Genomic DNA, 23,980 nt, shown 5'->3' with positions numbered 1-23,980 from the left:
GCCCTGAAAAAAGGATGGGATGTGAGCTGGCCAACGATATTAACCTGATCATTATGTATTTATTCTATTTTTTTATCTGTAGGATGACAGTGCCTCAATAGAACATCAAATCCTGCCCGTCTGCCTCCCCCCAAAAAAAAGGCTAAGGCGACTTTTGCCTTGCTAGTGGCTCACGTGTTTGTCATTTTCTTTCCGCTTATCTCGACAGAGCGATGTCATCAATGCGTAGAATCAATTTCACAGTCTCAGCTGCGAGCTCAATAGCACTCGTGCTCACAAGCAATGGTTGCAAAACCCTCTCGTCGGCAATATTATCCTTCACTCCACCGCTGCGGATACTAACGCCCGCGTTCTTCTCGCCCATTGCATGCCGATGGCGCAAATCTGTCACCACCTTGATGCTATTCAGCCCAGCATTTTCGGCTAGAGTCACCGGAATAACCTCCATAGCTTCAGCAAAAGCCTTCCAACATATTGCCTCAGTACCCGACAACGCGCGAGCTTGCTTCGCCAACGAGTGGGCAATTTCTATTTCAGGTGCGCCACCACCAGCGATTAATGCTCGCTTTTTGACCAAACAGCGAACAACGCACAGGGCATCATGGAGAGAACGTTCAACTTCATCGAGGACGAGGTTGTTCGCGCCACGAGCGATCATAGAAACAGTCTGGCTTGCCATTGCAGAGCGAACACCAGTAATCTTCACGTATCGAGATCCAGACGAATTGACCTCTTCGACCAAGTCTGCCGTACCAAGTTTATCCTCAGTGAAAGACTCGACGTTGGCAATTGGTTTGCATCCAAGGCTCTTGCAAATGAATTCCACTTCATCACGCTCAATATCCTTAATCGCCAGAATCTTCACTCGAGACAGGAAGTTAAGTGAGAGGTCATTAACGGCGTCACGAAGGATCGATTTCTGAATCAGAAGAACGTTGCATTTGGTCTTGGCGATTTTCCGGACCATGTTGAGAAGATAAGTACGTTCTTCCTTGAGGATCTTGTCCATTTGTCTGTAATCGTTGACCACAATTTGGTTCTCCATCTGGATATTCTGTTAGCTCTCAACCATCGAAGATCTATGGACAATGCAGGGTCATTACGTCAGGCTTAGGTGGGCTCAGCTGGAATTGTATTAAAGCAATGCGCGCTTTCTCAATCCTTGTTGGACCACCTGCATTCTTTAGAACTGGCTGGTTGAGAATCAGACCGTCCACCATCTCGCTATCCTCTATCGTACCGCCGACCTTCTTAACAATGCGGATGTTTCGAAGGTCAACATTATCAGAGGTTCTTGGATCTATTACTTTAAGAACGGAATCAACTGCCATTGGTCCAAGGAGGTTCGAGTATTGAGAAACGATTTTCGATGAAAGAGAGGTAGATGCTGCTTGTAGAAGAGTCGCCCGGTCCGAAAGGGAGATAGGCTGGGACATATCATGGAGTATCTGTACCGCAGCTGCTGCGGCTCTCTGGAAGGACTCAGAGATGACGGTCGGATGAATTCCTGGATAGATTTAGTAAACTCGGTTATTGATCCTAAGAGCAGTGAACTCGATAAATACCTTTCGAAAGTAATCGCTCAGCAGCTCCCAATAAACTTCCCGCAATAACAACAACGGATGTAGTCCCATCACCAGCTTCAACATCCTGAGCAGCACTCAAATCTACCAACATTTTAGCCGCCGGGTGCATCACACTCATATCCTTTAACATTGTGTTTCCATCGTTTGTCTGTGCCGTCGTCAGTTAGCTGACCTTGAAGTTGGGCCGAAACCTCAAAGTTCAGAAACAACGCACGATTATAGTCTCGCCTTTTCCAGTTTGGATCTGCATATCAGTCAGCTCATATTAATTATTAACCCGGGGGCACATGAAATTACCATTTTATCCATTCCTCGCGGCCCAAGTGACTTGAGGATATTAGCCCCGCTTCCCAGGAGTTGAGCAGAAGTCTATCATACCGTTCTTATAGCATCGGCGACAGCTTGGAAGATTATTTAGCTATACGGCCAAATCGCAAGATACATAGAAGACATACCTCTAGCAGCCATAATATTGGCTGTGCGGACAGCCATTGGCTTCTCTTTATCCTGGTAGCTATCAGCATCTGGGAGGGTTCAGTCAAGCACGGTAATCGGCGGCAGACCTTGAATGCATTGGTTGCAGCATTTCCCTGGCTTCCCAGAGCGGCCGCCATTTTGAGTATCGAGTGTTAAAGAAAGATAGAAAGCTGAGAGCAGGATACAGAGGGACGAGAGAATATCAAAAGCGGCGTTGATTGAATTTCAACTTATTGCTGGAATCTCTGAATTTCGATCGGAGATGCTTGGCGCGCCTGGCCACTAGCGTCCTAGAGCTCTGACGCTACCACCTCCAGCTTGTTGTTAACGAAGACCTTTGGCTCATCAAGACAGCCAACGGCCACCGTACTAAACGTCTATTTGAGCGACTTTTAATTTCCACCTGACGGACATTTATCCTGATCTTTAGTCCCTGCCGATATAACCTACTTACGCTCAAATCTCTGACATCCTTGTTCCTTCACATCCGACATCATGCCCAGCGCGACGGGCCAAAATTGGGAGAAGTATCGGAAGAACTTTGCAGACGATGAAGAGCCTGAAAAGAAGATAACGCCTCTTACCGATGAGTTCGTTGGTCCTGTCTTCTTTTGCATACCTTTGTGCTTACACCGTCTAGGGATATCCAGGTCCTCAAGACGTACGGTGCGGCTCCATACGCAGCAGCTCTAAAGAAGCTCGAAAAGCAGATCAAAGACAAACAAGCAAGTGTAAATGAGAAGATCGGCGTAAAGGTATGCATCTGCAAGCCCTTTGGCCTTGTTGAGTATACTTATGTCAACCTAGGAATCCGATACTGGTCTTGCACCACCACACCTGTGGGATGTTGCAGCCGATAGGCAACGAATGCAGGAAGAGCAGCCTTTACAAGTTGCACGGTGTACGAAGATTATCGCCGATGAGAAGGATCCCGATAAGAGCAAATATGTGATTAACGTTAAACAAATCGCCAAATTCGTCGTGAACCTAGGGGAACGGGTCAGTCCAACAGATATCGAAGAGGGAATGCGTGTCGGGTACGTATTACGCCGCGTCACTATCCTCGAATCCTCTTCTAAAACTGTGATTTTCTAGTGTTGACCGAAATAAATATCAAATCCTGTTGCCTCTTCCCCCCAAGATCGACCCTAGCGTTACTATGATGACAGTCGAAGACAAGCCGGATGTTACATATGGAGATATCGGAGGTTGCAAAGAACAAATAGAGAAACTCAGAGAAGTCGTTGAGATGCCACTACTATCCCCGGAACGGTTCGTCGGCTTGGGTATAGACCCACCGAAGGGTGCTTTGCTTTACGGCCCGCCAGGGACTGGCAAGACTCTATGCGCGCGAGCTGTTGCGAACAGAACAGACGCGACATTTATCCGCGTTATTGGCAGCGAGTTGGTTCAAAAATATGTTGGTGAGGGAGCTAGGATGGTTCGAGAGCTTTTTGAAATGGCGCGAACCAAGAAGGCCTGCATCATTTTCTTTGATGAGATCGACGCTATCGGTGGTGCGCGTTTCGATGACGGAGCAGGTGGAGACAACGAGGTTCAGAGAACCATGCTTGAACTGATCACGCAGCTGGATGGCTTTGACGCTCGAGGGAACATTAAAGTAATGTTTGCGACCAACAGACCGTCTACGCTGGACCCGGCTTTGATGAGACCCGGCCGTATCGATCGAAAGATCGAATTCTCTCTGCCAGATCTCGAAGGACGTGCCAACATCCTCCGCATCCATGCCAAGAGTATGTCGGTTGAGCGAGACATCAGATGGGAGCTTATTTCCAGACTCTGCCCGAATTCGACTGGCGCAGAACTAAGGAGTGTTGCGACGGAGGCTGGAATGTTCGCCATCAGAGCCCGCAGAAAGGTTGCCACGGAGAAAGACTTCCTGGCCGCAGTGGACAAGGTGATCAAGGGCAACCTCAAGTTCAACTCCACTGCCACGTACATGCAGTATAACTAGGCTACCGTCTATTAACCCTAGCTACTTTTTTTTTTTTTTTTTAATTCTAAGAGGAACTTATGCTTTAAGCTAGATTGGGCGCGATTGGTTGGACCTGGAATTTATATGTACAATGAGACCACGTATGCTCCATTTTCAGTGCTCTTTTTTGGTCGATAATGCGATAGCCATATCACTATTACGCCATAGGCGCACGCCCCCTCAACTTTTCCCAACCTCCTCTGCCCGGCACGTAGCTCAATGCGACGAAAAACGCCGATATTTGTTCCGGGAAAACGAAGTCACGTGCCTGCTACGGGCTATTCCGGAAAGCTGACCTAAGGACGGGCTGCGATTGGCTGGTCGGAGCAGACCCGGCCTCGGAAGAGCTAATCTGACTGCTTAGGTAATAAGTCTTTTCCGTTCGTGGAGCACTTCCGTAGCAACTTGAAGCATTTGTCGACGACAGGTTGAACTGCGAAGAAATCCTGAAGTTTCGTCCCACGACCTGGGCAATTCCTGATTTCTTGCATTATTGTGTTTGTTTGAGTGCTGATTCCGGGTCACCATGAGCTTCAACGGCCTGCGGAGCCTTGCTCCCGCTACAAGAGTATTTCCACCCGCTTCCACCTGGCGCTCCACCGAAAGGACTGTTTCAGCTGACCCTCCTCCTACAGTTCTCCAGATCTTTGAGAGATCAAAGGCGACTTTTCTCATCTAGCAGACCTGCAGGTATGGGCAAGACCATCTACTTATCGTTGCGAACAATTGGTTGATAAGCGGCGTTTCCCAGCTCGAATCATTACCAGCCAACCCCTTCGTGCGAAAGAAGCCTCGCCATTTCTCACAAAAAAATACCCAGTGATCGTATGTCGCTCCCAGAAACGCTGCAATCTTTCGTTGTTGGGCCATGTGCTAAGTGGGTTTGACCAATTTAGGATCATGAGTACGATGCCGTTGTCGTCGGTGCCGGAGGTGCCGGGTTGCGAGCAGCTTTCGGTTTGGCCGAAGCTGGATTCAATACTGCTTGTGTCACAAAACTCTTTCCCACAAGAAGTCACACAGTCGCTGCCCAGGGTGGTATCAACGCCGCCCTCGGAAAGTATGTCTCGTCCCCCCGTAGGCCAGGAAATTTCCAGAAAGGAGAGGCTAATCGGCCAATAGTATGCACGAGGATGACTGGAGATGGCATATGTACGATACCGTGAAAGGTTCCGATTGGCTCGGTGACCAGGATGCTATTCACTACATGACCAGAGAAGCTCCTCAGAGTGTTATCGAACTTGAGGGCTACGGCTGCCCTTTCTCTCGAACCGAGGATGGCAAGATCTACCAGCGAGCTTTCGGTGGCCAGTCGAAGGAATTTGGCAAGGGAGGCCAAGCGTACCGATGCTGTGCTGCCGCCGACAGAACTGGCCACGCTCTTCTCCACACCCTCTACGGCCAATCTCTCCGGTACAACGCTAGCTATTTCATTGAATACTTCGCCCTTGACCTCTTGATGGAGAACGGCGAGTGCAAAGGTATCCTCGCATATAACCAGGAGGATGGAACACTTCACCGCTTCAAGGCCCATCATACCGTCTTAGCCACTGGCGGTTATGGACGTGCCTACTTCAGCTGCACTTCCGCCCACACTTGCACTGGTGATGGTATGGCCATGGTGGCTCGTGCTGGATTGCCTAACCAAGATCTCGAGTTCGTGCAATTCCATCCAACTGGTATCTATGGTGCCGGTTGTCTCATCACCGAAGGAGCTCGTGGTGAGGGTGGCTATCTCCTCAACTCTAATGGTGAACGTTTCATGGAACGTTACGCATCCACTGCCAAGGACCTTGCCAGTCGAGATGTCGTTTCTCGTTCTATGACCCTTGAAATCCGTGAGGGACGTGGTGTTGGCCCTGAGAAAGATCACATCTACCTCCAACTTAGCCATCTTCCTCCCGAAATCTTGCACGAGCGCCTCCCTGGTATTTCAGAAACTGCTTCCATCTTCGCTGGCGTCGATGTCACCAAGCAACCAATCCCAGTCCTGCCAACCGTTCACTACAACATGGGTGGTATTCCTACTCGCTACACTGGTGAAGTGCTCACCATTGATGAGAAGGGCAATGACAAGATCGTTCCTGGTCTCTATGCTTGTGGTGAAGCCGCCTGTGTCTCTGTCCATGGTGCTAACCGTCTTGGTGCCAACTCTCTCCTCGACCTTATCGTTTTCGGCCGTGCTGTTTCCCACACGATTCGCGACAATGCTACTCCAAACACTCCTCACAAGGAAATCAGTGCCGATGCCGGTGCTGAGTCTATCGAAGTGCTTGATAAGATCAGAACTGCTGATGGACCAAAGTCCACTTTCGACATCAGAAACGCTATGCAGAAGACTATGCAGACAGATGTTAGCGTTTTCCGTACTCAAGAGAGTTTGGACGAGGGTGTTCGCAAGATTAACGAAGTTGACCAAATGTTCGCGCAAGTTGGAACTAAGGATCGCAGCATGATCTGGAACTCCGACCTCGTGGAGACCCTTGAGTTGAGAAACTTATTGACTTGCGCGTAAGTACCGTTCCGGGCCCGTTTATTCCGTCCACAAGGATAGTGTATACTGACAAAATCTGTAGTACTCAAACAGCCGTTGCTGCTGCTAACCGCAAAGAATCGCGTGGCGCCCACGCCCGCGAGGATTACCCCGACCGTGACGACGCCAACTGGATGAAGCATACCCTCACATTCCAGAAGGAACCCCATGGAAAGGTCGATCTTACTTACCGCGCTGTGACACAGACCACGCTGGACGAGAGCGAGTGCAAGCCTGTCCCACCATTCAAGCGCGTATACTAGAAAGTTCCGGCTTTGCCCCCATTTTCTCTTTCAAAAGCCTCTGTTGAGCCGGAGTTCTGTCCGTTTCATAAGCTGAAAGGACATGTATACAAAGATGAAAATTTTCTTGATTCAACTGTATATAACCATGATGCATCTGTCTGACGGGAGTGTTATTGACTTTTCTGTTTGATATACTTTTGTTTTGCTACCTTTTTGGCGTAATACAACGACGCAGATTTCCTTGTTATTCAAAAGAGGCGCAGCTGAGGCTACGAATCAGGAGCAAGATCAAGTTCTTCGACCACTTGTCGGTGTAAACCGGTGCTGTAGAAAATAATACGTTGGTTTAGGTGAAGGCGGAGGCATAAGATTGCTCATTAAGGCTCCGAACCAAGGGATCTTAACGCTCGAGGCATTCGAGAAGGCCTCGTCAGTGGACGTGCGCTTTGACTGTAATGACGCTAATTACAAGGAGCTCAGAGCCACGGAGCGCAAGATGAGACGAATCATGTTGATATCCCGGAGTGCCCCGGAGCAAGAGCCGCTGGGGGAGAGAAGCTTTGTGCCAAGCCTCGTCGTGCAGTTAACGTTTAGCTCGCGACCCATTACAGCATTGATCACGTCCCCGGCTGGCTCGCTCCCAGCAGTTTGAGTCGCGACGATATCCGGTTGCCATGTGCCAAAAAGCCACGAAAGCGAACTGAAACATTGCGGTTGCTCTACTGAATCTACCTATGCAGCCTTTAGGTCTCGAAACACGCCACACGCTCCACGACCGCAGAAGAATCCAAAGCACCTTCAGCGCGCCGATCGGCTGAACGTCAGTTTCCACATTCCTTTGCGATATGGGGGTCGAAAAGCGAATTAACGATGAGGAAATGCAGCCGCTTGCCGAGCGGGATGATGAGTCGAGAGACTCTATCGATTCGACGTCCACTGCCTCCATATCCTTTGCGCTCCTCGGTGGAGCTAACCGTTCGGCGCACGGTGGCCGAGTTGCTCGTACTCGAAAGTCCGAAAACCAGGAGAAATACCATGATGATGAAGAGGAGGGTGATTTGGAGGAAGGATTTGTTCCCCCCGCAGGCGGATGGTCGGCTCCAAGGAGAGTGAGCGTGATATTCACACTCATCGTTACGCTGTGCATTGCCGGGTGGTTGGTGGCCTTTTTTGTCCTGCTGGGACGTCACAAGGATTCTAGCAAAGACGCCGCTGTGTCGCAGGGAGAGAGCAATATTATACCAGGCATTTACTCCGGAGGAAGAGGAGGAAAGAAACTCGACCTGGACGGAGTCTTATTTGGCAATTGGAGCCCAAAAAGCCATGACATATCGTGGTTTCCAGGTCCTAATGGAGCAGATGGCTTGCTTCTTGAGCAGGGTGGTGACAGAAACAAGGCGTATCTGCGTGTGGAGGACATCAGGAGCCGGAATCCTGGAAATAAGGCAGATGATACAATCGTTCTAATGCGAGAGTCATCATTCATGGTTGGGAAGAGACTCGTCCGTCCAAGCAAAGTCTGGCCGAGTCCAGACTTGAAAACTGTCCTTGTCATGTCGGATCAACGAAAAAATTGGCGGCATTCGTATACCGGAAATTACTGGCTATTCGATGTTGAAACGCAAACCGGAGAACCTCTCGACCCCGAATCCCTTGACGGAGGGATACAACTAGCATCCTGGTCGCCCAATTCTGATGCTATAGTTTTCACAAGAAAAAATAATATGTTTATACGAAGATTATCGTCCAAAAACGTGAAGCAGATCACGACGGACGGGGGCACGAACTTGTTCTACGGTATTCCTGACTGGGTATACGAAGAAGAGGTATTCTCTGGCAGCAGTGCTACATGGTGGGATGGTGACGGGAAATTCGTTGCATTTCTACGAACTAACGAATCAAGAGTTCCCGAATACCCGGTGCAATATTTCATTCCTAACACGAACAAACCCAGTCGCCCGAGCGAGGAGAACTATCCTGATATTCGCAAAATCAAATATCCGAAAGCCGGGGCCCCCAATCCAGTTGTGAACATTCAATTTTTTGATGTTGAGAAGGAGGAGGTTTTCTCAGTTGACGTGGAAGACGATCTACCCGACGACGATCGCCTCGTTATCGGAGTTACCTGGGCATCAAATGGAAACGTCCTGGTTCGGGAGACGAACCGCGAGAGCGATCGGCTCTCCGTGGTGTTGATCGATGCAGCGAAACGAGCGGGTAAGGTTGTCAGATCACGGAACTTCTCTTCTTTGGATGGAGGATGGGTAGAGCCATCCCAGACAACGCATTTTGTACCAGCAGACCCCAAGAATGGACGGCCACATGATGGATATATCGAAACTATCCCCCACGATGGCTTCGACCATCTGGCTTATTTTACACCCATGGATAATTCGGAGCCGACTGTTCTCACATCGGGCGACTGGGAGGTGGTCGATGCACCGTCCGCGGTGGATTTGAAACGAGGACTCGTATATTTCGTTGCTGCGAAAGAAAACCCCACAGAACGCCATATATACACGGTGAAGCTCGACGGGTCTGGTTTACAGCCAATCGTAGACACTAAATCCGCAGGATATTACTCCATTTCTCTTTCTGCAGGCGCGGGATACGCTCTGTTGAAATATGAAGGTCCGGATATTCCCTGGCAAAAGGTCATTAGCACACCCGCAAATGAGGAGAAGTATGAAGAGTCTATAGAGAAGAACCCGGGTCTGGCAGATATGGCCAGGAAATATGCGCTCCCGTCTTTACACTATCAGACCATAACGATCAGCGGTTATGAGCTCCAAGTGGTGGAGAGAAGACCCGCAAATTTCAATCCAGACAAGAAATACCCTGTTTTGTTCCATCTATATGGTGGGCCAGGATCGCAAACTGTTACCAAAAAGTTCAAAGTCGATTTCCAATCCTATGTTGCGTCTAACTTGGGGTATATCGTGGTGACTGTAGATGGTCGGGGCACAGGTTTCATCGGAAGAAAGGCTCGTTGCGCAGTACGTGGGAACCTTGGCCATTATGAAGCCATTGATCAAATTGAAACCGCAAAGGCCTGGGGAAAAAGGTCGTATGTCGATGCGGATCGCATGGCTATCTGGGGGTGGAGTTATGGTGGTTTCATGACACTGAAAACACTAGAGCAAGATGCTGGGCAAACCTTTCAGTATGGCATGGCTGTAGCTCCGGTAACTGATTGGCGATTCTATGGTGAGTGTCATTTGGGCCTGTTCCGGTTTATTTACCTATGAGACTGCTAATCTAAAACTCTGGAAGACTCCATCTACACCGAACGCTATATGCACACTCCCCAGAACAATCCAGAGGGATACGACCGTTCTGCAATTTCCAACGTCACCGCCCTTGACCAGGCTGTTCGCTTCATGATCGTCCATGGCTCCGGGGACGATAACGTGCATATACAAAATACTCTGACCCTCTTGGATAAGCTCGATCTCGGCAGCGTGAAGAACTTCGATGTCCATGTTTATCCAGATTCAGACCACAGTATCTATTTCCATAACGCGAACAAGATGGTGTATCAGCGTAAGTGCAAGCGTTCCCTCCGAAATTGGTCGTGTTTAAGCGCCGCTAATTCTTCCCACGTTAGGACTTTCTGACTGGCTCGTTAATGCTTTTAACGGCGAGTGGGTGAAAACACGGGATCCTATCCCTCATAAGTCTCTTGCTCGGCGAGCACTTGGACTCATCAACATATTGAGAAATGGCTAAAGTGGAAATTACTCTATTGGCGTTTGGAGATATATATATCTACGTTTTGAATTATTTTTTTGCCCCACTGTTCTGAGATCTGAAAGCAGTCTCAGCATATCTTGCTGAGTGGGTTTGCTTTTCGGTGCTTTTGTTTGAGCGAATGCAAGGCGTTTTTGTTGGTTGGACCATCTTCCGGAAGACCATATGCATGAATGATTCTCCTATGGCCTAGCTGGCCTTAATGTACACTATAGATCAGAGGAATCCTCTTAAAACGACTTCTAGCAAACAAATGGACACGCCGTACCATTCCTTGGTATAAAGTCATCCCAAAGCCGTGTTCAAAAATGCGCGATATAAATCCTTCTCGCCACCACGCCAAGGAAGCAGTGCAACATTGGGGAAGTAGAGGGAGGAGGCTCAGTGACATGTGTATGCTCAAGACACAAGGCTCAAGGCCTATTCTTTATTATCTTCCTACCCGTCGTCTTCTGTCAGCGTTGCAAATACGTAACTCGAGGAGTGCGTTTCGGCGAAAAGCTCAGGTTCAATCCTACAGATAGTTATGCGTCGCTTCACTGACAAAGGTCTGAGTCTCAGAGAAACGATGACACGCTTTCACGGAGGACCTGAGACATTCACGGCTTGAGATATTGCGAAGGAGCAGTGAATAGCGGCCGCGCCCACGTCGAGCCCTCTCTTGGCGTCAGCTGGACACCATTCACCCCGCCAGAACTCGTGAAAAGCTCGGGGGGGGGGGGGGGGGGGGCCGCTGGAGAAGAGGGGCACAGAGCTCAAAGGGACACACAACTCGTCGTTCCATGTTGACGAGTTAGCTAGCAATTGTTATCAAAATTCCAACCTCCATATAATATCCGGTGTCTTTCGTCAACTCTAACCCGTTGATTACAGTTCAGCTCGTCCGCAGCAATGGCTCCCAAGGACATGAAGAACCAGAAATCTGCACACCCATACTTGCTGCCCGACACCGTTGGCCCTTTCAAGCCCGCTGTTCAAGGCCACCTCAAGAAGATCTACGATTCCATACATCCGCAGTCCTCCAACTCCAGCACAGAGGAATCATCGGATCATTTCTTACGAGTCGTCCAGCAGGATGATAGCTCTGACCTGCAAAGCCCCGCGAAAGCTCCCGTGCTCACCACCCTGGACTCCTTCATGGAATACATGTCCACCGCAACTGCAATGCCGCCCGGAGCTAGAGAGGATGATCTCTCGCTGCCAATGACGAATTACTTCATAAACTCGAGTCACAATACGTACCTGACCGGAAATCAGCTGTACAGTGAAGCCAGCACCGATGTCTACAAGGATGTACGTATATTTTTTTGATCGAAATCCCTCTTCTCCTTTTCCGGCCATCTCCTGCGTATCCCAGTGGTATATCAGCGTACGGAGGCACTTTCGGAGGCGTGGAGCCGGCTACTCCGTATGGCTTTTCCCGCAGACCCAAGACAACCAACCAAATGCATCCCTTTCTGTTGGCTGTTCTGTTCTTTCCTTTTTACTTTTCTTCTTCTTCACCTGTCAAAATTCATTCAGATATATCCCCCTCTCCTGCGGCTTCTTGCGTCATACGATGGATTCCTTGGCGATGTGATGCAACGTTGATCGACGCGGTCCCCCAACTTACCTTGCCTCTGGTTTGGAGGCAAATGCGACGAGGAAAATATGAGCAGTCACATTTCCTTCGCATTCGGAGAACAGCCGGATTTCTTCTGTACATGCTTTTCCCTCTTGTTTGCATGCTACTTTTTCCCTATTTGCTGGCCGCCTTTTTCAAACATTCCCGTTCTTTCGTTTCGGCATATGACCCGGATTCAACGGTTTTCCAGATAAGCTTTTACATTTGATGTATCCGATTGGGAACTAAGCCGTAAATAAAAAGCCACATGAATCTCTCGTCAATGCAAAGCAGCTGCAAAAGGCCCACAACTAACTGCCAGCAGGTCCTCTTGAAGGGGTGCAGATGCCTCGAAATTGACGTGTGGGATGGTGATCTCTCGTCCTCTAGCTCTTCTGATTCAGAAGATGTCGAGCACAAAAAGAAACAGAAGCAAAAGGACAAAAATTTGACCAGAATGGACAGTAAGAAACGTTTCAATCTCAATTCACTCTCAGATCGCCTCGATAGACTAAAGAAAGATAAAACTGGAGACGCAATGAGAGCTGCAACGACATCTGCAACGGCTGTGGCTGCGGCTGTCCCGCTCCGCCCCGAACCTCGGGTCCTGCACGGATATACCCTCACCAAAGAGGTCACTTTTCGAGATGTGTGCTATGCCATCAGAGATACTGCATTCGTTACGAGTGACTTGCCAGTCATTGTGAGTTTGGAAGTCCATGCTAGCCATGAGCAACAGGAGACCATGGTGGAGATCATGATGGAAGCTTGGAAGGGAATGCTCGTTGATTTCACCCCTGAACTCGCGGCGGAGTTGGAAAAGAGTGACTACAAGCACTTACCTAGTCCTGACTCCCTTAGGAACAAGATCTTAATCAAAGTGAAATGGGCCCCCGACCACGGGCCAGAAACAGATGTAGCCTTTTCTGAGATCTCTAGACCACCAATTGCTGCCACAGAGGTCTCAATTCTTCCAGAAGGTGATGCGAAATCCGCGGCATCCCAGGCAGTGAAAAAGAAACCTGTAAAAATCCTGCATGCATTGAGTCGCCTTGGGATATACACACGTGGCTACACTTTTAATGGATTCAGTCAGCCTGGTAAGCACGTCCTGTACTGGTTGTTTATTAATAAAAGGTATGAAAACGATAAAGAGGCTAATACTCGGATGCATCCACAGAGGCAACTAAACCTACTCACATATTTTCTCTTTCAGAAGCTACTTTGAAAGACGCTCACGAGAATCAGCGTAAGGCTCTGTTTGACCACAACAAAAATTTCATGATGCGCGTGTATCCCTCAGGAATGCGAGTTAATTCTTCCAATCTTGACCCTTCGTTCTCCTGGCGCCAGGGCGCTCAGATTGCTGCCTTGAATTGGCAGAATTGTGATAAGGGCATGATGCTTAACAAAGGGATGTTCGCTCGCTCCAAGGGATGGGTACTGAAGCCAGAAGAATATCGGGGAGCCGAACGGACAGATAAACAAGAATCGCCCGAGAGCGGTCGGGGATTAAAGTCTCGTCATACCGTACATCTATCAATTCAAGTCTATGCAGGTCAGAATATCCCGCTCCCGAAAGGAGACGAGCATGACAGAAGCTTCCGCCCCTATGTATCCTGTCAACTGCACGCTGAGCGACCGAAAGACAGTATACATTCGAAAAGTGACGGCGATGAGAGCGGCAGTGCAAAGTATAAGCGTCGCACTACGACCTGCAGCAGCGCCGATCCCGATTTTGGCGGCCAGACGTTACAGTTTCCGAGCGCCCCTGGTGTAATTGAACAGTTGACTTTCCTAAGGTTAGTACAGATCATACTGCCTTCGACCCTTCAGTCCCTTTTTTCGCATTTCCGTTTTTCCTCTGCGGGCCCATCTGTTTGGGCTGTACGGAACCTATGCTCGGAAAGCCTTTGAGATATGCTGGGATGCCACATCGATGGGCGACGAAGGTCTTCTCTGAGAGGCATTTTTAGTACCAGGGAAGCGAAGCTGGGTTGCGCGAGCGTCTCTCTTCTGTGATATCCTTCAACTCTGCACCCATACTCCATGTAGTTGAAAGTTTGGTTTCCTCTTTTGGGCTGGTGCATCTCAGAGCTTGACCACAACGTCATTTCGAACTTTGAACGTGAGCTAACTGCATAATAGGGTTAAAGTGAAGGACGATGAGTTTGGCAGAGATGATCTAGCCGCTTGGGCTTGTTTGCGACTGGATGACCTCCGGCAAGGTTTCCGCTTCATCCGTTTGTTCGACACAAACGGCTCACCAACATCAGGCGTTCTTTTAGTAAAAATCTCGAAACAGATTACTTGAATAAGCATGGATGCCCAAAGAAAAGACCTACCACGGAGTCGACTCGCTTATGCTGACGAATATTCTGTAACTTTTGTACACCATTCGTCACATTATCCGCCTGGGATGCATACATCATTCCTGTTAATTCCACACTTATCTACGGAGTAAATGGCGTCCCACTTAGGCATTTTTAATCTTTCGTGCAGGAACAATCATGGTTTTGGCTAGAGCGAACCCCATGTCAGTCTGAACCGTGCATTTTAGTCTCCGCTGGCCCTCGGAAAAATGTGACTAGGTCGAACTGGGAAGTATGTCAGAGCCAAGGTTCAAGCTTTTCGAAGCCTGGCAATCAGATCCTGCCTCGATCCGGCTAAATCGCCCCACAGAGTTGATCGAGAGAACGTGGAAAATGTCCAGACACATGCAGATTGAGCAAACGTCCTCCGTATATACTCCGTACATGCATATCGATCCTTGACACGCGGTACGTCATTCGGCGGATCTCGTATGCACTGCGCCGGAGAAGCACAGTCATGCCAATCATCATTACCGCGGAAAAATGCCCACGCTGGCGGTGTCGTTATTGGAAAGACCTCGATCTAGCCGCCGTCTGCTGCTCCAAGGACCCTTAAAAGGCCAATCTTTCGTATACGCGATGGATACAATCAGGAATTTTCGGAATGTAAGAATTTAAAAGCCACAATTTTAAAGATGAATTGGATGGAGTAACCATCACGAGCTGGTCAACTTTGCTCTCCATCTACTCCGTACTCTCAACGGAATGTCATTCTCGGCAGTGTTTCATTGGAGTATATTTCCAAGAAGGCCCAATAGGAGTTGAGTATCAGACCACCCAAACCGCCATGAGTTGACGCATCACATTTCTGGATCATACTTTTCTTCCCCATGCAAGAATTCCATTTCGAACTCTGTACGGAGTACTCCGTATGATACTGAGTTCATTGAACCATCAAAAATTCTAAACTGACCCGGGTTTGAAAGAATTTGCCCCATGAAATCTTACATTATTCTCGTTACAATGCGTTTTTGTTGCGAACGAATAGCCGTCAATGGCTTCAAACACATATCGAAGCAGTCGTTCCGGTGGCCGCAATAATTTATTTGTCCCCTGTCAAAATTAAAGCGATAACAATGATTGATCGGATCATTATTTCACTGTCAACCGCGTTAGGACCGACGTCATTAGCATGTTGTAATGAGAATGGATCCGGGATAACTTCGGCGCCTACGATCGCCTTATTTTTTTCCCTTGGGGTTCACACCAAGCAAGACAATCGCCGTCTATTAAGCTCAAGCCCGATGGATACATTTTGTCGTGCGGTGGGAGTTGGGCAATCAAAGCTCAACTGCAAATCCAGACGCCCAAATGCGGAGATTCTTCAGGTTATCTCATGACTATGGCTTGGAATGGTTCCACTTCATGGAGCAGCATTATTGAACGAGATTGCTTCGATGGTTCGGGAAACAAGGGAAGGTCACCTCAAGACTGGGTCACCAACCACTCGGCGGTCTGAAATAGAGTTTCTTCAGTCGTAAATAGCACGATTGCCCATGTATCCCACCAGGGCTTGGAGCGGACTCTTCTGAAAATGCGGAGCCTGATGTCGAGCTGGAGAACATTGGTTCGTGTTTTTTTAGTACGAACGGCCGAGAAACACTTCGTAAAGCCAGCGGGATATCCCTCGTGCTTGATTGTCAAGCCAGGTGGAACGAATGACACATACCGGGAAGACGCCAATCTTCTAATCGTGGTAACCATAATGTAGTTGGTGAATTAGAGGACCAATGCGAATGATTCTGAATGAAATATTCCGCAAAAGCATCTCCAGTCGCTATAGCCCGACGTGGGTCCCTTCGATATTCAGCGCACGTCGATCGGAATCATACGCTTTGTAAAGTTGCTGTGCTGCAAGTGACTAGAATTATAGACACACTTTTCCGCTGCATTGCAGCAAGCCAAGTTATGGCTGATAATGGTGTCTCCGTGGGATAGAGTGATACTCTTACTTGCTTTTTAGTTGGTCGAGGGGGGAAAAAAAGAAACCTCTCGTGAGTGCGATGTGGAATCTCTGATCCACATACCAGTAGAAAATAATTCATAAGGAGGCCGATTGCCGCAGCTCGCGAATCATCCAAGGCAAAGTTCCATTGCAAACAAAAGAAAAATTCTCGAAAAGCCCCATCTGAAGACGAAATAACCCCAGCGATCGCGAACGGACGTAAGGACCATCTCCGACTCGTCAGTGTCAACATTCATCCGCACCTCCCGAGAAGGAATAGTAAGGGCACAGATCAGCCAGATGTCTCCAGTATGGTTTCCTTTTCAATGACGTTGTACTCGATCCTGGATGCTTATAGGATCTCTTCAGCTGCCCGGTGTACGCTGTCCAACATGCCAGGCGGGTGGCAAGGAGGTTTGGGTGATTCCCGGGAAGAATTGCCATGTATGTGGCACGCCGTGTTAAATAGGCTATGCGTATGGGTCCTATCAATATCGATGTTAATAAGGAACAGGCTAACAACAACTGTGGTGACAAATACAGCACAACGCTAAATTCTAGAGCCAAGGCCATCAAAAGGCGACATAACGAAAGGGTGCTAGGGGAATCGATTGGACCGGCAGGAGATGGTTATCAGCGTCATCTCAACGTAAGGTTTCGGACTCATGGATCAGATATTTTGCAAGCCTGAATTTGCATTGGAATAAAGATGAAGCGAACCGGTGCTGTGATATCTGAACAAAGGTCTTTTTTTTTTTTTTTTCCAACAAAAAAAAAAAAATATTATTGCGGTGACATGAAGGTATGAGATAGCGACTTCCACATTTTTAAGAATGGTTAATGGCGCGAAGTGTCCACTATGGGTCTCTCGCTTTTTATATATGTACTTATTTGAACACGTCGATAAAATCAAGGCCAATGCTTCAGTTGGACTTGCGAGTCGGACGTTTTCTGCAATTCGCGTATCAACTGCTGTGAAGATTCCGGTATCAACAGATCGTTGTTAAAGTTGGATATATTTCCGAAAGTTGGCATGAAGTTGCCCCCTTGGCGCATCGTGCACGGACCCGTATCTCAGCCAAGAGCTGCAGCAAGCGAGAGTGAGGGCCTAAGAATGCCCAAAGCCCGGTTTTTGGATTCGCTGTCGGGTTAATTACACGATTGTTTAATCCAGAGGATTAGCGGGCGCTCCAATTTGTCGGTTAATCACGATCTGCTGGGCCCTGCGTAATGCGCCCGTTGATAGCCTGCATCAACTGATGGTATCTTAAGACTTCTATCGAATTTGGGCCCTAACGACGGAGAGACACGACTAGCCCTGATGCAAAGACCGTTCTCTCCATCCAGCCAAGTGCCCAACTCGCTTGGTTTGACACGTAAATTTGACTTTTGTGGTCCTCAGATATGTAAATATCCCACTCAGATAGGCCACTTTGACATGGAGATCAGCGTCATATCTGCGTAAAAGCCGTCTATCTCAACACCTTCCTTCGGTCCTGGGGTTAATTGCGGAAGGCGTGAGATGTGCTGACAGCAAAAGCAGTGATAATAGACTATCCTGCGAGAAGATTTCGTTAGTGAACCAATTCCAAGAGTAGTATGTCGGCTGCTCACTGACAGCTCGCCCCCGATAGCACGCATGAAAACCAAAGAAGGGCGTTGTTAGTTCGCTGTAACGCCACGAAGGAGAAGACGGACATCAAAATAGGGTTGCGCCGAGCGACTGGAACCGGTCGGATTCGACTGCCCATTGGTCAACATCCCTGCATCAACGTCATGTGATGCTTAGCTTGAACCCCAGGCCATCAACGTTCATGAACGATCTCCATGGAATTATTCCGTTTTTGCAAGGGACCTAGGGAATCAACGAGCAGAGTAACCAACTGTAGAAATATCTATTTCGTTATATTGCAAAAAAGTTCAGTTGGACATCATGACGAGTTCTGCTCGTGCACAAGACGAGAACCTTGTCCGTTCCTGGGGATTTAGCACTGTGTTTACATGGAGAGATGAGCCGTATGCCCCTCAAAATTCACATGTAGTGAACCGGAGCTAATCAGCCACAATCTGACACATCCCTATGTGTACCGCAGAGACACGTATTATCCCCCGCATTCCCATAACGGTCTCACCACTCACTTAATTCGGCATGGCACGTTAACAATCGCTTTTCCGAAAGACGGTGGCGCGAAGAAAATGTACGGGCCAGGTTCTAGGATCGACGTGGACGCAGGTCAGTTACATGAAGTATGGATAGGATACGAGGGCTGTGAATATGTCATCGGAGAATGATTTTTTTCAGAAGAAATTCCATGCCGAGGATCACTTGTAATCTTGATTTAACCCAACAATGGAATCCATGCAAAGGCAGTACCGATGCCATCTCAACATTCATAATTTTCCGTTTCTTTCATTCGGTCATTCGTTTTGATATCATTTACGGCGCACTCATCGACCACACGGTTGCCTAAACGACAAGCGAGACTTGATGCATGCCCTGAGACCGTCTCAGCTCCGAGGCCGTCATAGTGCAGGGAAATAACACCGCACATCAACGTGTTTCGAGAGCAGAAGTGGATGGCTAGATATTTCACATGGCTGGGTAAGATCGAAGAGGTTTCCCAAAGCTCATTCCAAGGCTGGCGTTTGTATTTTGCGGTGACCGGTCCGTGCTGGGCACTATATTGTCTGAAGGGGATCTAATTGCAAACAGGCTCTTTGTTCTCTCGTAACGGCTGTCAAATATGTATTGTTGCTGTCGCCATCTCAGTCTACATATTTTTGTAGAACGATTAATCCTTCTATCGGCAGCAATGAAAAGCTAGCGCTATTCAGAGGAATATGGCTCTTCAAAAACATGGAATAAGCCTACCGTCCACTCCCTAAACTTTCGTGCTGACTCCGGGAGCAACGTAGTCCTGCTGTTTAGTAGACTTTCTGTCTGTTCATAAATGTGTGCTGGGAGTGGAAGCTCCTCCAAGGACGCCGAGGATGGGGTACCGCTTTCCGGGTTCAACAGTGTCTGGATGTCGCTAGTGTACTGATAAAATAACTTCAAAGCTCGCTGGGCGCTTGTTGCTAAGACATTATTCTTGCCTTCGTTTCCGCCGCTAGGAGAGCCATTGGAGACATCGCTGTCGAGATATGAATAGCGGATGTCTGGGTTGAATATCCAAACCTGCGAATTTTACAGTCAATGGTGGTATCATCAATGAATTTCAGGGTGATCTTACCAGTATTCCATTATTTGTAGCACTATTGTCATCACGATGAAGAATATATCTTCTTGCACCGGTTCTCTCAATCTTCTCGAGAAGCTCCGCAGAAATAATCATGTCAGCCGGGTATATTTCGCAGTCATTAGCTAAAACACCACCCCCAGAACTATTCTGTAGCGGCCGCGAGGCCATCAAATCCGATTTGAAAAGAACTAGGCCATTGATCGACAGTTGCATCTGGCCAACGATTCCTAGGCATTTCGTGCACCGCACAGGCAAATGCGAGCAGCGGCTTGTTTCTTCTTTTTCTTGCCGCCGCTGACGCTCTGTGTCTGCGGCATTCTTTGACTCATCCAATGGAGGAACCTGGGAGGAAATTATGCATTAGTATGGAGTGCCCTTTTGATTGCCTATTGCCACACAAAAAAAAAGGAAACAAGGAAAAATTTCGACCTCAAACTATATCAGCGCGGTCAGGAAAGTGAAGCTAGGAGATCTACGGAAAAAGCAGGACAAATGCCATAAGAGAAAATGCAACTCGCGGGCTCATGGTCCTCCCCTGCCGTTTGATTTTAAATATATAAAAAGGGTTGCAATTTCCACCGGCTGGTTCAGATTGAGAATAATTGCATCGACAAAGAGGATGCGTGGGATGGGTTGCAGATCCACGACCAACCCAAAGCGCTCGCCCTCTGCTTGGAGCGTACATGTACCTCAGCTTGTATCCCACGGACCCCAAAGCTTTGGGAACGTCTACTCCGAGGTGAAATACGGCCGGGCTAGCGATTTCTTTTACCGTTGCATGTCCTGAAACACAGCCCAACCCGATTCAGCATCAGATAAAGCGATAACGAAGCATACAGGAAAGGTGGCGGCAAAAAAAATCCATACATCGTGAGGGTAAACGATGAGGATAATATTCACCTTCACCCTTCTGTATACTTCAAATCTGCTTTTGCTGTGCATCCCCGAATAGGATTGCATTTCAAAGAACACACTGGGAGGAATTTCGCTGTTATTTTTATTTAATCTTGGGCAGCAGTATCGGAAACTAAACCATGGAGCTATGGAGCCACAAAGCAGCGGTACCGATTCAGATTCCTTCTTTCTGCCCATCCCAATAGACCATTCTCATACCACAGAGGAAATATTGAGCTATTGTGTGACGGCTGAGATCATTCTCATTTTTTTTTTTGGGAAGGAAGTGTGATGCGAAATGGAAAGAAGCACTGCTTACCATGGATTCTACCCCAACAGCATTGGTTTCTGTCACGTAGAAGTTCATAACATCAACAAGCACTGTATCAGCCTGGCATACAGTGTGATTCCCAGCACCATACCCTTTTGAAGCAGCGCTCTCATTGTGAGTGGACATAGGACCATTATGCGTGATTTTATCTTTATGATCTCCATCTTCATGTGAATCCGGCTTATGGCAGTGCCAGATATCCATTAACTCCGCCCAGTTTGCACTTGGTAAATCCTTCCATACCATTCGGTTGCCTCCCTGGGGTTCCAAGAGGATATTTCCGCAAGCTCGGCATTTTATCTGTGTTTCCGCAGACATATGTTTGGCAGACCACGGAATCTGGGGAGTAGATGCATCGCGGGATGGAAAACATTGGCTACCCTCGTCGACCTGCAGACGAAAAGAAAATTCCCTTTGGTCTATATTGCTAGCACTTCCCGGTTGAAGCGGGAAATAGCTTGGTGCACTGGGAGCCACACGAGCGGGAAGTCGTAGGGACCGCTTTTGATCACCGACTGAAAGCAAAAGCTCATCTCGAGAGGGCACAATTTCAAGGATACTCTGGGTTTCGCTGGAGTTTGGCAAGTCGGCCAGCGTCACATAGACCGCGATCTGGGAGATATTCGGAAGAAACTCAGCATACAGCCGCAACCTTGATGCATATCGCGTCACCATTGTATTTGTGAAGCAGGCGGTTCCGTGGGGATGAAGCACTGCAAGAAGTTAGTAAAGGTAAAGGATATTCGAAACCCGAAAAGGCCCGACATAAAGTGTTGTGAATTGTGCTTGTGATGCACAGCGAGTTCAACACTAATCAGCTTTGGAGGACTTCGTACGGAGTAAACCAAACAGGCGTTAGCTACTAAATTAGTTCGTTATTCCTAAAATGGCTAGATTCACTAACTAGTTAAGTAATACCATGTCAAAGCTTCCAATGCAAACACAGAAAACATCAGTAGTACAGAAGATTCGTGAAAGCAGCTGCTCCGACACCATTTTCATCAGTACAAACATTTTTATCACCCTCTTAATTTTTTTAACTTTTTTTATTTTTTTTTATTTTATGGTTTGTTTTTGTGAATAGAACCTCTGCTGATGCTCATGAGAGTTTCCCACAGAGAAGGGATTTCAAGGTTTGGTACCATAGGGAAATCAGTGTCGGGTTGTAACTACACGAATTTCATACAGAGTAACTCTGTACAAAGTATACTCTGCACATACAAAGAAATGCAAAAATCTAGGTAAATCTAAATATATGGAGATGGAGATGGAGGAATCGAGGGAGGTTTGAGTTTGGGCCATTCATTCTCATCTATGATGGTAATTTGGAAGATTGTAAGCACAGGGTCCTCCGTATGCCTAGTGATTTGACGACGACGACGGCGTACAAGCTGGTAATCGCCTCAAACTCCGAATAGCCCACCATAGCTCTGCTTCATAGACCACCCCATCCTTGAAATTCATCAATAAATTTCAGCGCTGCTCGTAAATAAAAAAATTCACGATCTGCCCAAGTCTTCTCCGCCTCCCTCATTGTTCGTAGAGGTTTGATATAATGAGCTGATGTAGACATCTTGTGGTGCAATGCATGTTGACTAACCCAATTCCAGTCCCTTCCTTCAAGGTCATAATCTTTGATCGCGTTTATGCTTGAAGCGTTAAACTGAGGCCGGAGTTCGGCTATGTATAGCCCCAACGCAAGCAGCCACCATTGCCGAAGCAAGTTCACATGATACTGGGCGGGGATCGAGGGGAAAATGATACGAAGAGCATGGGTGGTGGTTAAAAGGTGAACGAAGAAGAAATTGTGAGGTTTTGCACCACTATTCACGAGTAATGCAGTTGCAAAACGCTGGATGGCCTCGAATTGTTCGGTGGCATCGGCAACGTCCCAGGCGGCCCAGTGATTTAGGAGCGGAGCTTCACTGGATTTGAAAAGAACGTCGAAATTGGCCACTGCTGTGGTCTCGAAGAGACCATCAAATGCCTTGTCATTCTGTACCCTGTTAATGATCTCTAAGAGAGAGGTTGTCTTGTAAGATGATGCAGAGCGTAGGTATGATGGGTTATCCAGATATTTATGGATGTCACCATAACACGATGCAGCCATTGCTAAGGCTTCCATCGCTACCTCTCGATTATCCATTTCATACGCATAGCCCAAATGAATAAGCGGGTGCCCAACTATGACCATGATCAGAGCCATAAGCCACTTGTAAGGTAGGAAAGCTTCACTCACAACCAGATATCAAAGAATTAACCAGAGGCATTTTATCTGCGCAGAGGTACTCCTGGGCCACCTTTTTCCAGTCATACCCACAGCGCACAACTTCATCCTCGAAAAAGTCTAAATATGCACGTTGGTACTCTCTTTTTCCCAAAAATTCTCGCCAATCAATGTCTCCGATCTCGCCTGGAGAATCAACCCATTGCTCCAGCTCTTTCGATTCAGACTCATACAGCCGATTTAAATGCTCAGAATCCCCGCCAAGCAAATATGCTGTCGAGAGCAGCTATATCCCAGGTAAGAATTGCCCCTGCTCAAGGGATGGGTTGTCACTTACATGTGGCATGTGATTATAAAACAGAAGCCCATTATACAATATAGAAAAGTTCGCATGATTCAGTTTGATTAGATGTTTCAAAGCCCTTGCGGCCTTCTCCTGTGCCGTTTCTACATTATGGGTTTCGGTGACGGGGACCCTGACGGTGTGTTCAGCTGGTGGTTGCGAGAATTGTCTGAATGAGGGTATGAGGGACGAGAGTTGCGACAACATGGTGGGGGTTGAAATCAAGCTATGCAGGAAATTGAACAGCACATGGAGGAAGATGGGAGTTAGAAACTTTAAACACTGTAACTAACTAATATACGGAGTAAATACACCGACAAACACCCTCCAAGTCTCGAAGCAATATCATGACCATCAGTGACCCCCAACTAAGGTTGGGATTAAACGCCCCAACACAAGCCGCTGACACGTGATGGCCACTTTGTTCCAATTTAAA

General features: G+C 47.9%; 10 protein-coding genes across 10 annotated transcripts; 6 read left to right on the top strand and 4 right to left on the bottom strand.

Moving 5' to 3' along the window:
• Nucleotides 1-27: 27 nt before the first annotated feature.
• CIMG_02337 (T-complex protein 1 subunit delta) lies at nucleotides 28-2,200 on the bottom strand (the record flags this gene model as incomplete). The annotated part of the gene is made up of 8 exons (XM_001248565.2): nucleotides 28-1,045; nucleotides 1,104-1,507; nucleotides 1,566-1,734; nucleotides 1,801-1,830; nucleotides 1,884-1,913; nucleotides 1,965-1,987; nucleotides 2,042-2,093; nucleotides 2,150-2,200. 8 exons carry the CDS (start codon nucleotides 2,198-2,200, stop codon nucleotides 197-199), a joined length of 1,608 nt encoding a protein of 535 aa, XP_001248566.2. The 3' UTR covers nucleotides 28-196.
• Nucleotides 2,201-2,427: 227 nt separating this feature from the next.
• Nucleotides 2,428-4,220, top strand: CIMG_02338 (26S protease regulatory subunit 7). Its single transcript, XM_001248566.2, has 4 exons — nucleotides 2,428-2,653; nucleotides 2,704-2,818; nucleotides 2,871-3,100; nucleotides 3,159-4,220. Exons 1-4 carry the CDS (start codon nucleotides 2,559-2,561, stop codon nucleotides 4,036-4,038), a joined length of 1,320 nt encoding a protein of 439 aa, XP_001248567.2. The 5' UTR covers nucleotides 2,428-2,558; the 3' UTR covers nucleotides 4,039-4,220.
• A 284-nt stretch (nucleotides 4,221-4,504) lies between these two features.
• CIMG_02339 (succinate dehydrogenase [ubiquinone] flavoprotein subunit 2, mitochondrial) lies at nucleotides 4,505-7,093 on the top strand. The gene is made up of 6 exons (XM_001248567.2): nucleotides 4,505-4,627; nucleotides 4,695-4,749; nucleotides 4,811-4,884; nucleotides 4,956-5,119; nucleotides 5,182-6,570; nucleotides 6,636-7,093. The coding sequence occupies exons 1-6, from the start codon at nucleotides 4,586-4,588 to the stop codon at nucleotides 6,853-6,855; spliced, it is 1,944 nt and encodes a 647-aa protein (XP_001248568.1). The 5' UTR covers nucleotides 4,505-4,585; the 3' UTR covers nucleotides 6,856-7,093.
• A 403-nt stretch (nucleotides 7,094-7,496) lies between these two features.
• On the top strand, nucleotides 7,497-10,835 carry CIMG_02340 (dipeptidyl aminopeptidase). The gene is made up of 3 exons (XM_001248568.2): nucleotides 7,497-10,044; nucleotides 10,111-10,380; nucleotides 10,445-10,835. Exons 1-3 carry the CDS (start codon nucleotides 7,683-7,685, stop codon nucleotides 10,564-10,566), a joined length of 2,754 nt encoding a protein of 917 aa, XP_001248569.1. The 5' UTR covers nucleotides 7,497-7,682; the 3' UTR covers nucleotides 10,567-10,835.
• Nucleotides 10,836-11,319: 484 nt separating this feature from the next.
• CIMG_02341 (phosphoinositide-specific phospholipase C) lies at nucleotides 11,320-14,536 on the top strand. The gene is made up of 4 exons (XM_001248569.2): nucleotides 11,320-11,880; nucleotides 12,516-13,290; nucleotides 13,371-13,992; nucleotides 14,339-14,536. The coding sequence occupies exons 1-4, from the start codon at nucleotides 11,479-11,481 to the stop codon at nucleotides 14,502-14,504; spliced, it is 1,965 nt and encodes a 654-aa protein (XP_001248570.1). The 5' UTR covers nucleotides 11,320-11,478; the 3' UTR covers nucleotides 14,505-14,536.
• A 1,560-nt stretch (nucleotides 14,537-16,096) lies between these two features.
• CIMG_12697 (uncharacterized protein) lies at nucleotides 16,097-17,198 on the top strand (the record flags this gene model as incomplete). Its single annotated transcript, XM_004445620.1, has 5 exons — nucleotides 16,097-16,258; nucleotides 16,436-16,491; nucleotides 16,611-16,816; nucleotides 16,866-16,951; nucleotides 17,022-17,198. 5 exons carry the CDS (start codon nucleotides 16,097-16,099, stop codon nucleotides 17,196-17,198), a joined length of 687 nt encoding a protein of 228 aa, XP_004445677.1.
• A 1,242-nt stretch (nucleotides 17,199-18,440) lies between these two features.
• Nucleotides 18,441-18,799, top strand: CIMG_02344 (uncharacterized protein; the record flags this gene model as incomplete). The annotated part of the gene is made up of 2 exons (XM_001248572.2): nucleotides 18,441-18,523; nucleotides 18,601-18,799. 2 exons carry the CDS (start codon nucleotides 18,441-18,443, stop codon nucleotides 18,797-18,799), a joined length of 282 nt encoding a protein of 93 aa, XP_001248573.2.
• Nucleotides 18,800-18,806: 7 nt separating this feature from the next.
• CIMG_10919 (uncharacterized protein) lies at nucleotides 18,807-19,962 on the bottom strand (the record flags this gene model as incomplete). The annotated part of the gene is made up of 2 exons (XM_012358945.1): nucleotides 18,807-19,685; nucleotides 19,741-19,962. The coding sequence occupies 2 exons, from the start codon at nucleotides 19,960-19,962 to the stop codon at nucleotides 19,335-19,337; spliced, it is 573 nt and encodes a 190-aa protein (XP_012214368.1). The 3' UTR covers nucleotides 18,807-19,334.
• A 788-nt stretch (nucleotides 19,963-20,750) lies between these two features.
• CIMG_10920 (uncharacterized protein) lies at nucleotides 20,751-21,970 on the bottom strand (the record flags this gene model as incomplete). Its single annotated transcript, XM_012358946.1, has 3 exons — nucleotides 20,751-20,789; nucleotides 20,963-21,687; nucleotides 21,937-21,970. The coding sequence occupies 3 exons, from the start codon at nucleotides 21,968-21,970 to the stop codon at nucleotides 20,751-20,753; spliced, it is 798 nt and encodes a 265-aa protein (XP_012214369.1).
• Nucleotides 21,971-22,100: 130 nt separating this feature from the next.
• On the bottom strand, nucleotides 22,101-23,892 carry CIMG_02346 (uncharacterized protein). Its single transcript, XM_001248574.2, has 3 exons — nucleotides 23,539-23,892; nucleotides 23,214-23,487; nucleotides 22,101-23,158 (listed from the first exon to the last, which is right to left on the bottom strand). The coding sequence occupies exons 1-3, from the start codon at nucleotides 23,749-23,751 to the stop codon at nucleotides 22,410-22,412; spliced, it is 1,236 nt and encodes a 411-aa protein (XP_001248575.1). The 5' UTR covers nucleotides 23,752-23,892; the 3' UTR covers nucleotides 22,101-22,409.
• Nucleotides 23,893-23,980: the final 88 nt, after the last annotated feature.

This window comes from Coccidioides immitis (assembly GCF_000149335.2).
Source record: "Coccidioides immitis RS genomic scaffold supercont3.1, whole genome shotgun sequence".
Classification (NCBI taxonomy): domain Eukaryota; kingdom Fungi; phylum Ascomycota; class Eurotiomycetes; order Onygenales; family Onygenaceae; genus Coccidioides; species Coccidioides immitis.
The sequence above is the reverse complement of the archived record's forward strand: the minus strand, read 5'-3'. Positions and strand labels throughout refer to the sequence as shown.

Coding starts and splice junctions, on each gene's coding strand:
- CIMG_02338 (XM_001248566.2), top strand. CDS start 2,559: ATGCCCAGCGCGACGGGCCAAAATTGGGAGAAGTATCGGAAGAACTTT. Junction 2,654..2,703: donor ATAACGCCTCTTACCGATGA/GTTCGTTGGTCC, acceptor TACACCGTCTAG/GGATATCCAGGTCCTCAAGA. Junction 3,101..3,158: donor GAAGAGGGAATGCGTGTCGG/GTACGTATTACG, acceptor GTGATTTTCTAG/TGTTGACCGAAATAAATATC.
- CIMG_02339 (XM_001248567.2), top strand. CDS start 4,586: ATGAGCTTCAACGGCCTGCGGAGCCTTGCTCCCGCTACAAGA. Junction 4,750..4,810: donor CTCATCTAGCAGACCTGCAG/GTATGGGCAAGA, acceptor GGCGTTTCCCAG/CTCGAATCATTACCAGCCAA. Junction 5,120..5,181: donor ATCAACGCCGCCCTCGGAAA/GTATGTCTCGTC, acceptor ATCGGCCAATAG/TATGCACGAGGATGACTGGA.
- CIMG_02340 (XM_001248568.2), top strand. CDS start 7,683: ATGGGGGTCGAAAAGCGAATTAACGATGAGGAAATGCAGCCGCTTGCC. Junction 10,045..10,110: donor AACTGATTGGCGATTCTATG/GTGAGTGTCATT, acceptor AAACTCTGGAAG/ACTCCATCTACACCGAACGC. Junction 10,381..10,444: donor GAACAAGATGGTGTATCAGC/GTAAGTGCAAGC, acceptor TTCCCACGTTAG/GACTTTCTGACTGGCTCGTT.
- CIMG_02341 (XM_001248569.2), top strand. CDS start 11,479: ATGGCTCCCAAGGACATGAAGAACCAGAAATCTGCACACCCATACTTG. Junction 11,881..12,515: donor GCACCGATGTCTACAAGGAT/GTACGTATATTT, acceptor AACTGCCAGCAG/GTCCTCTTGAAGGGGTGCAG. Junction 13,993..14,338: donor GAACAGTTGACTTTCCTAAG/GTTAGTACAGAT, acceptor ACTGCATAATAG/GGTTAAAGTGAAGGACGATG.
- CIMG_02346 (XM_001248574.2), bottom strand. CDS start 23,751: ATGTTGTCGCAACTCTCGTCCCTCATACCCTCATTCAGACAATTCTCG. Junction 23,488..23,538: donor TTTATAATCACATGCCACAT/GTAAGTGACAAC, acceptor CCTGGGATATAG/CTGCTCTCGACAGCATATTT. Junction 23,159..23,213: donor TAATTCTTTGATATCTGGTT/GTGAGTGAAGCT, acceptor TCATGGTCATAG/TTGGGCACCCGCTTATTCAT.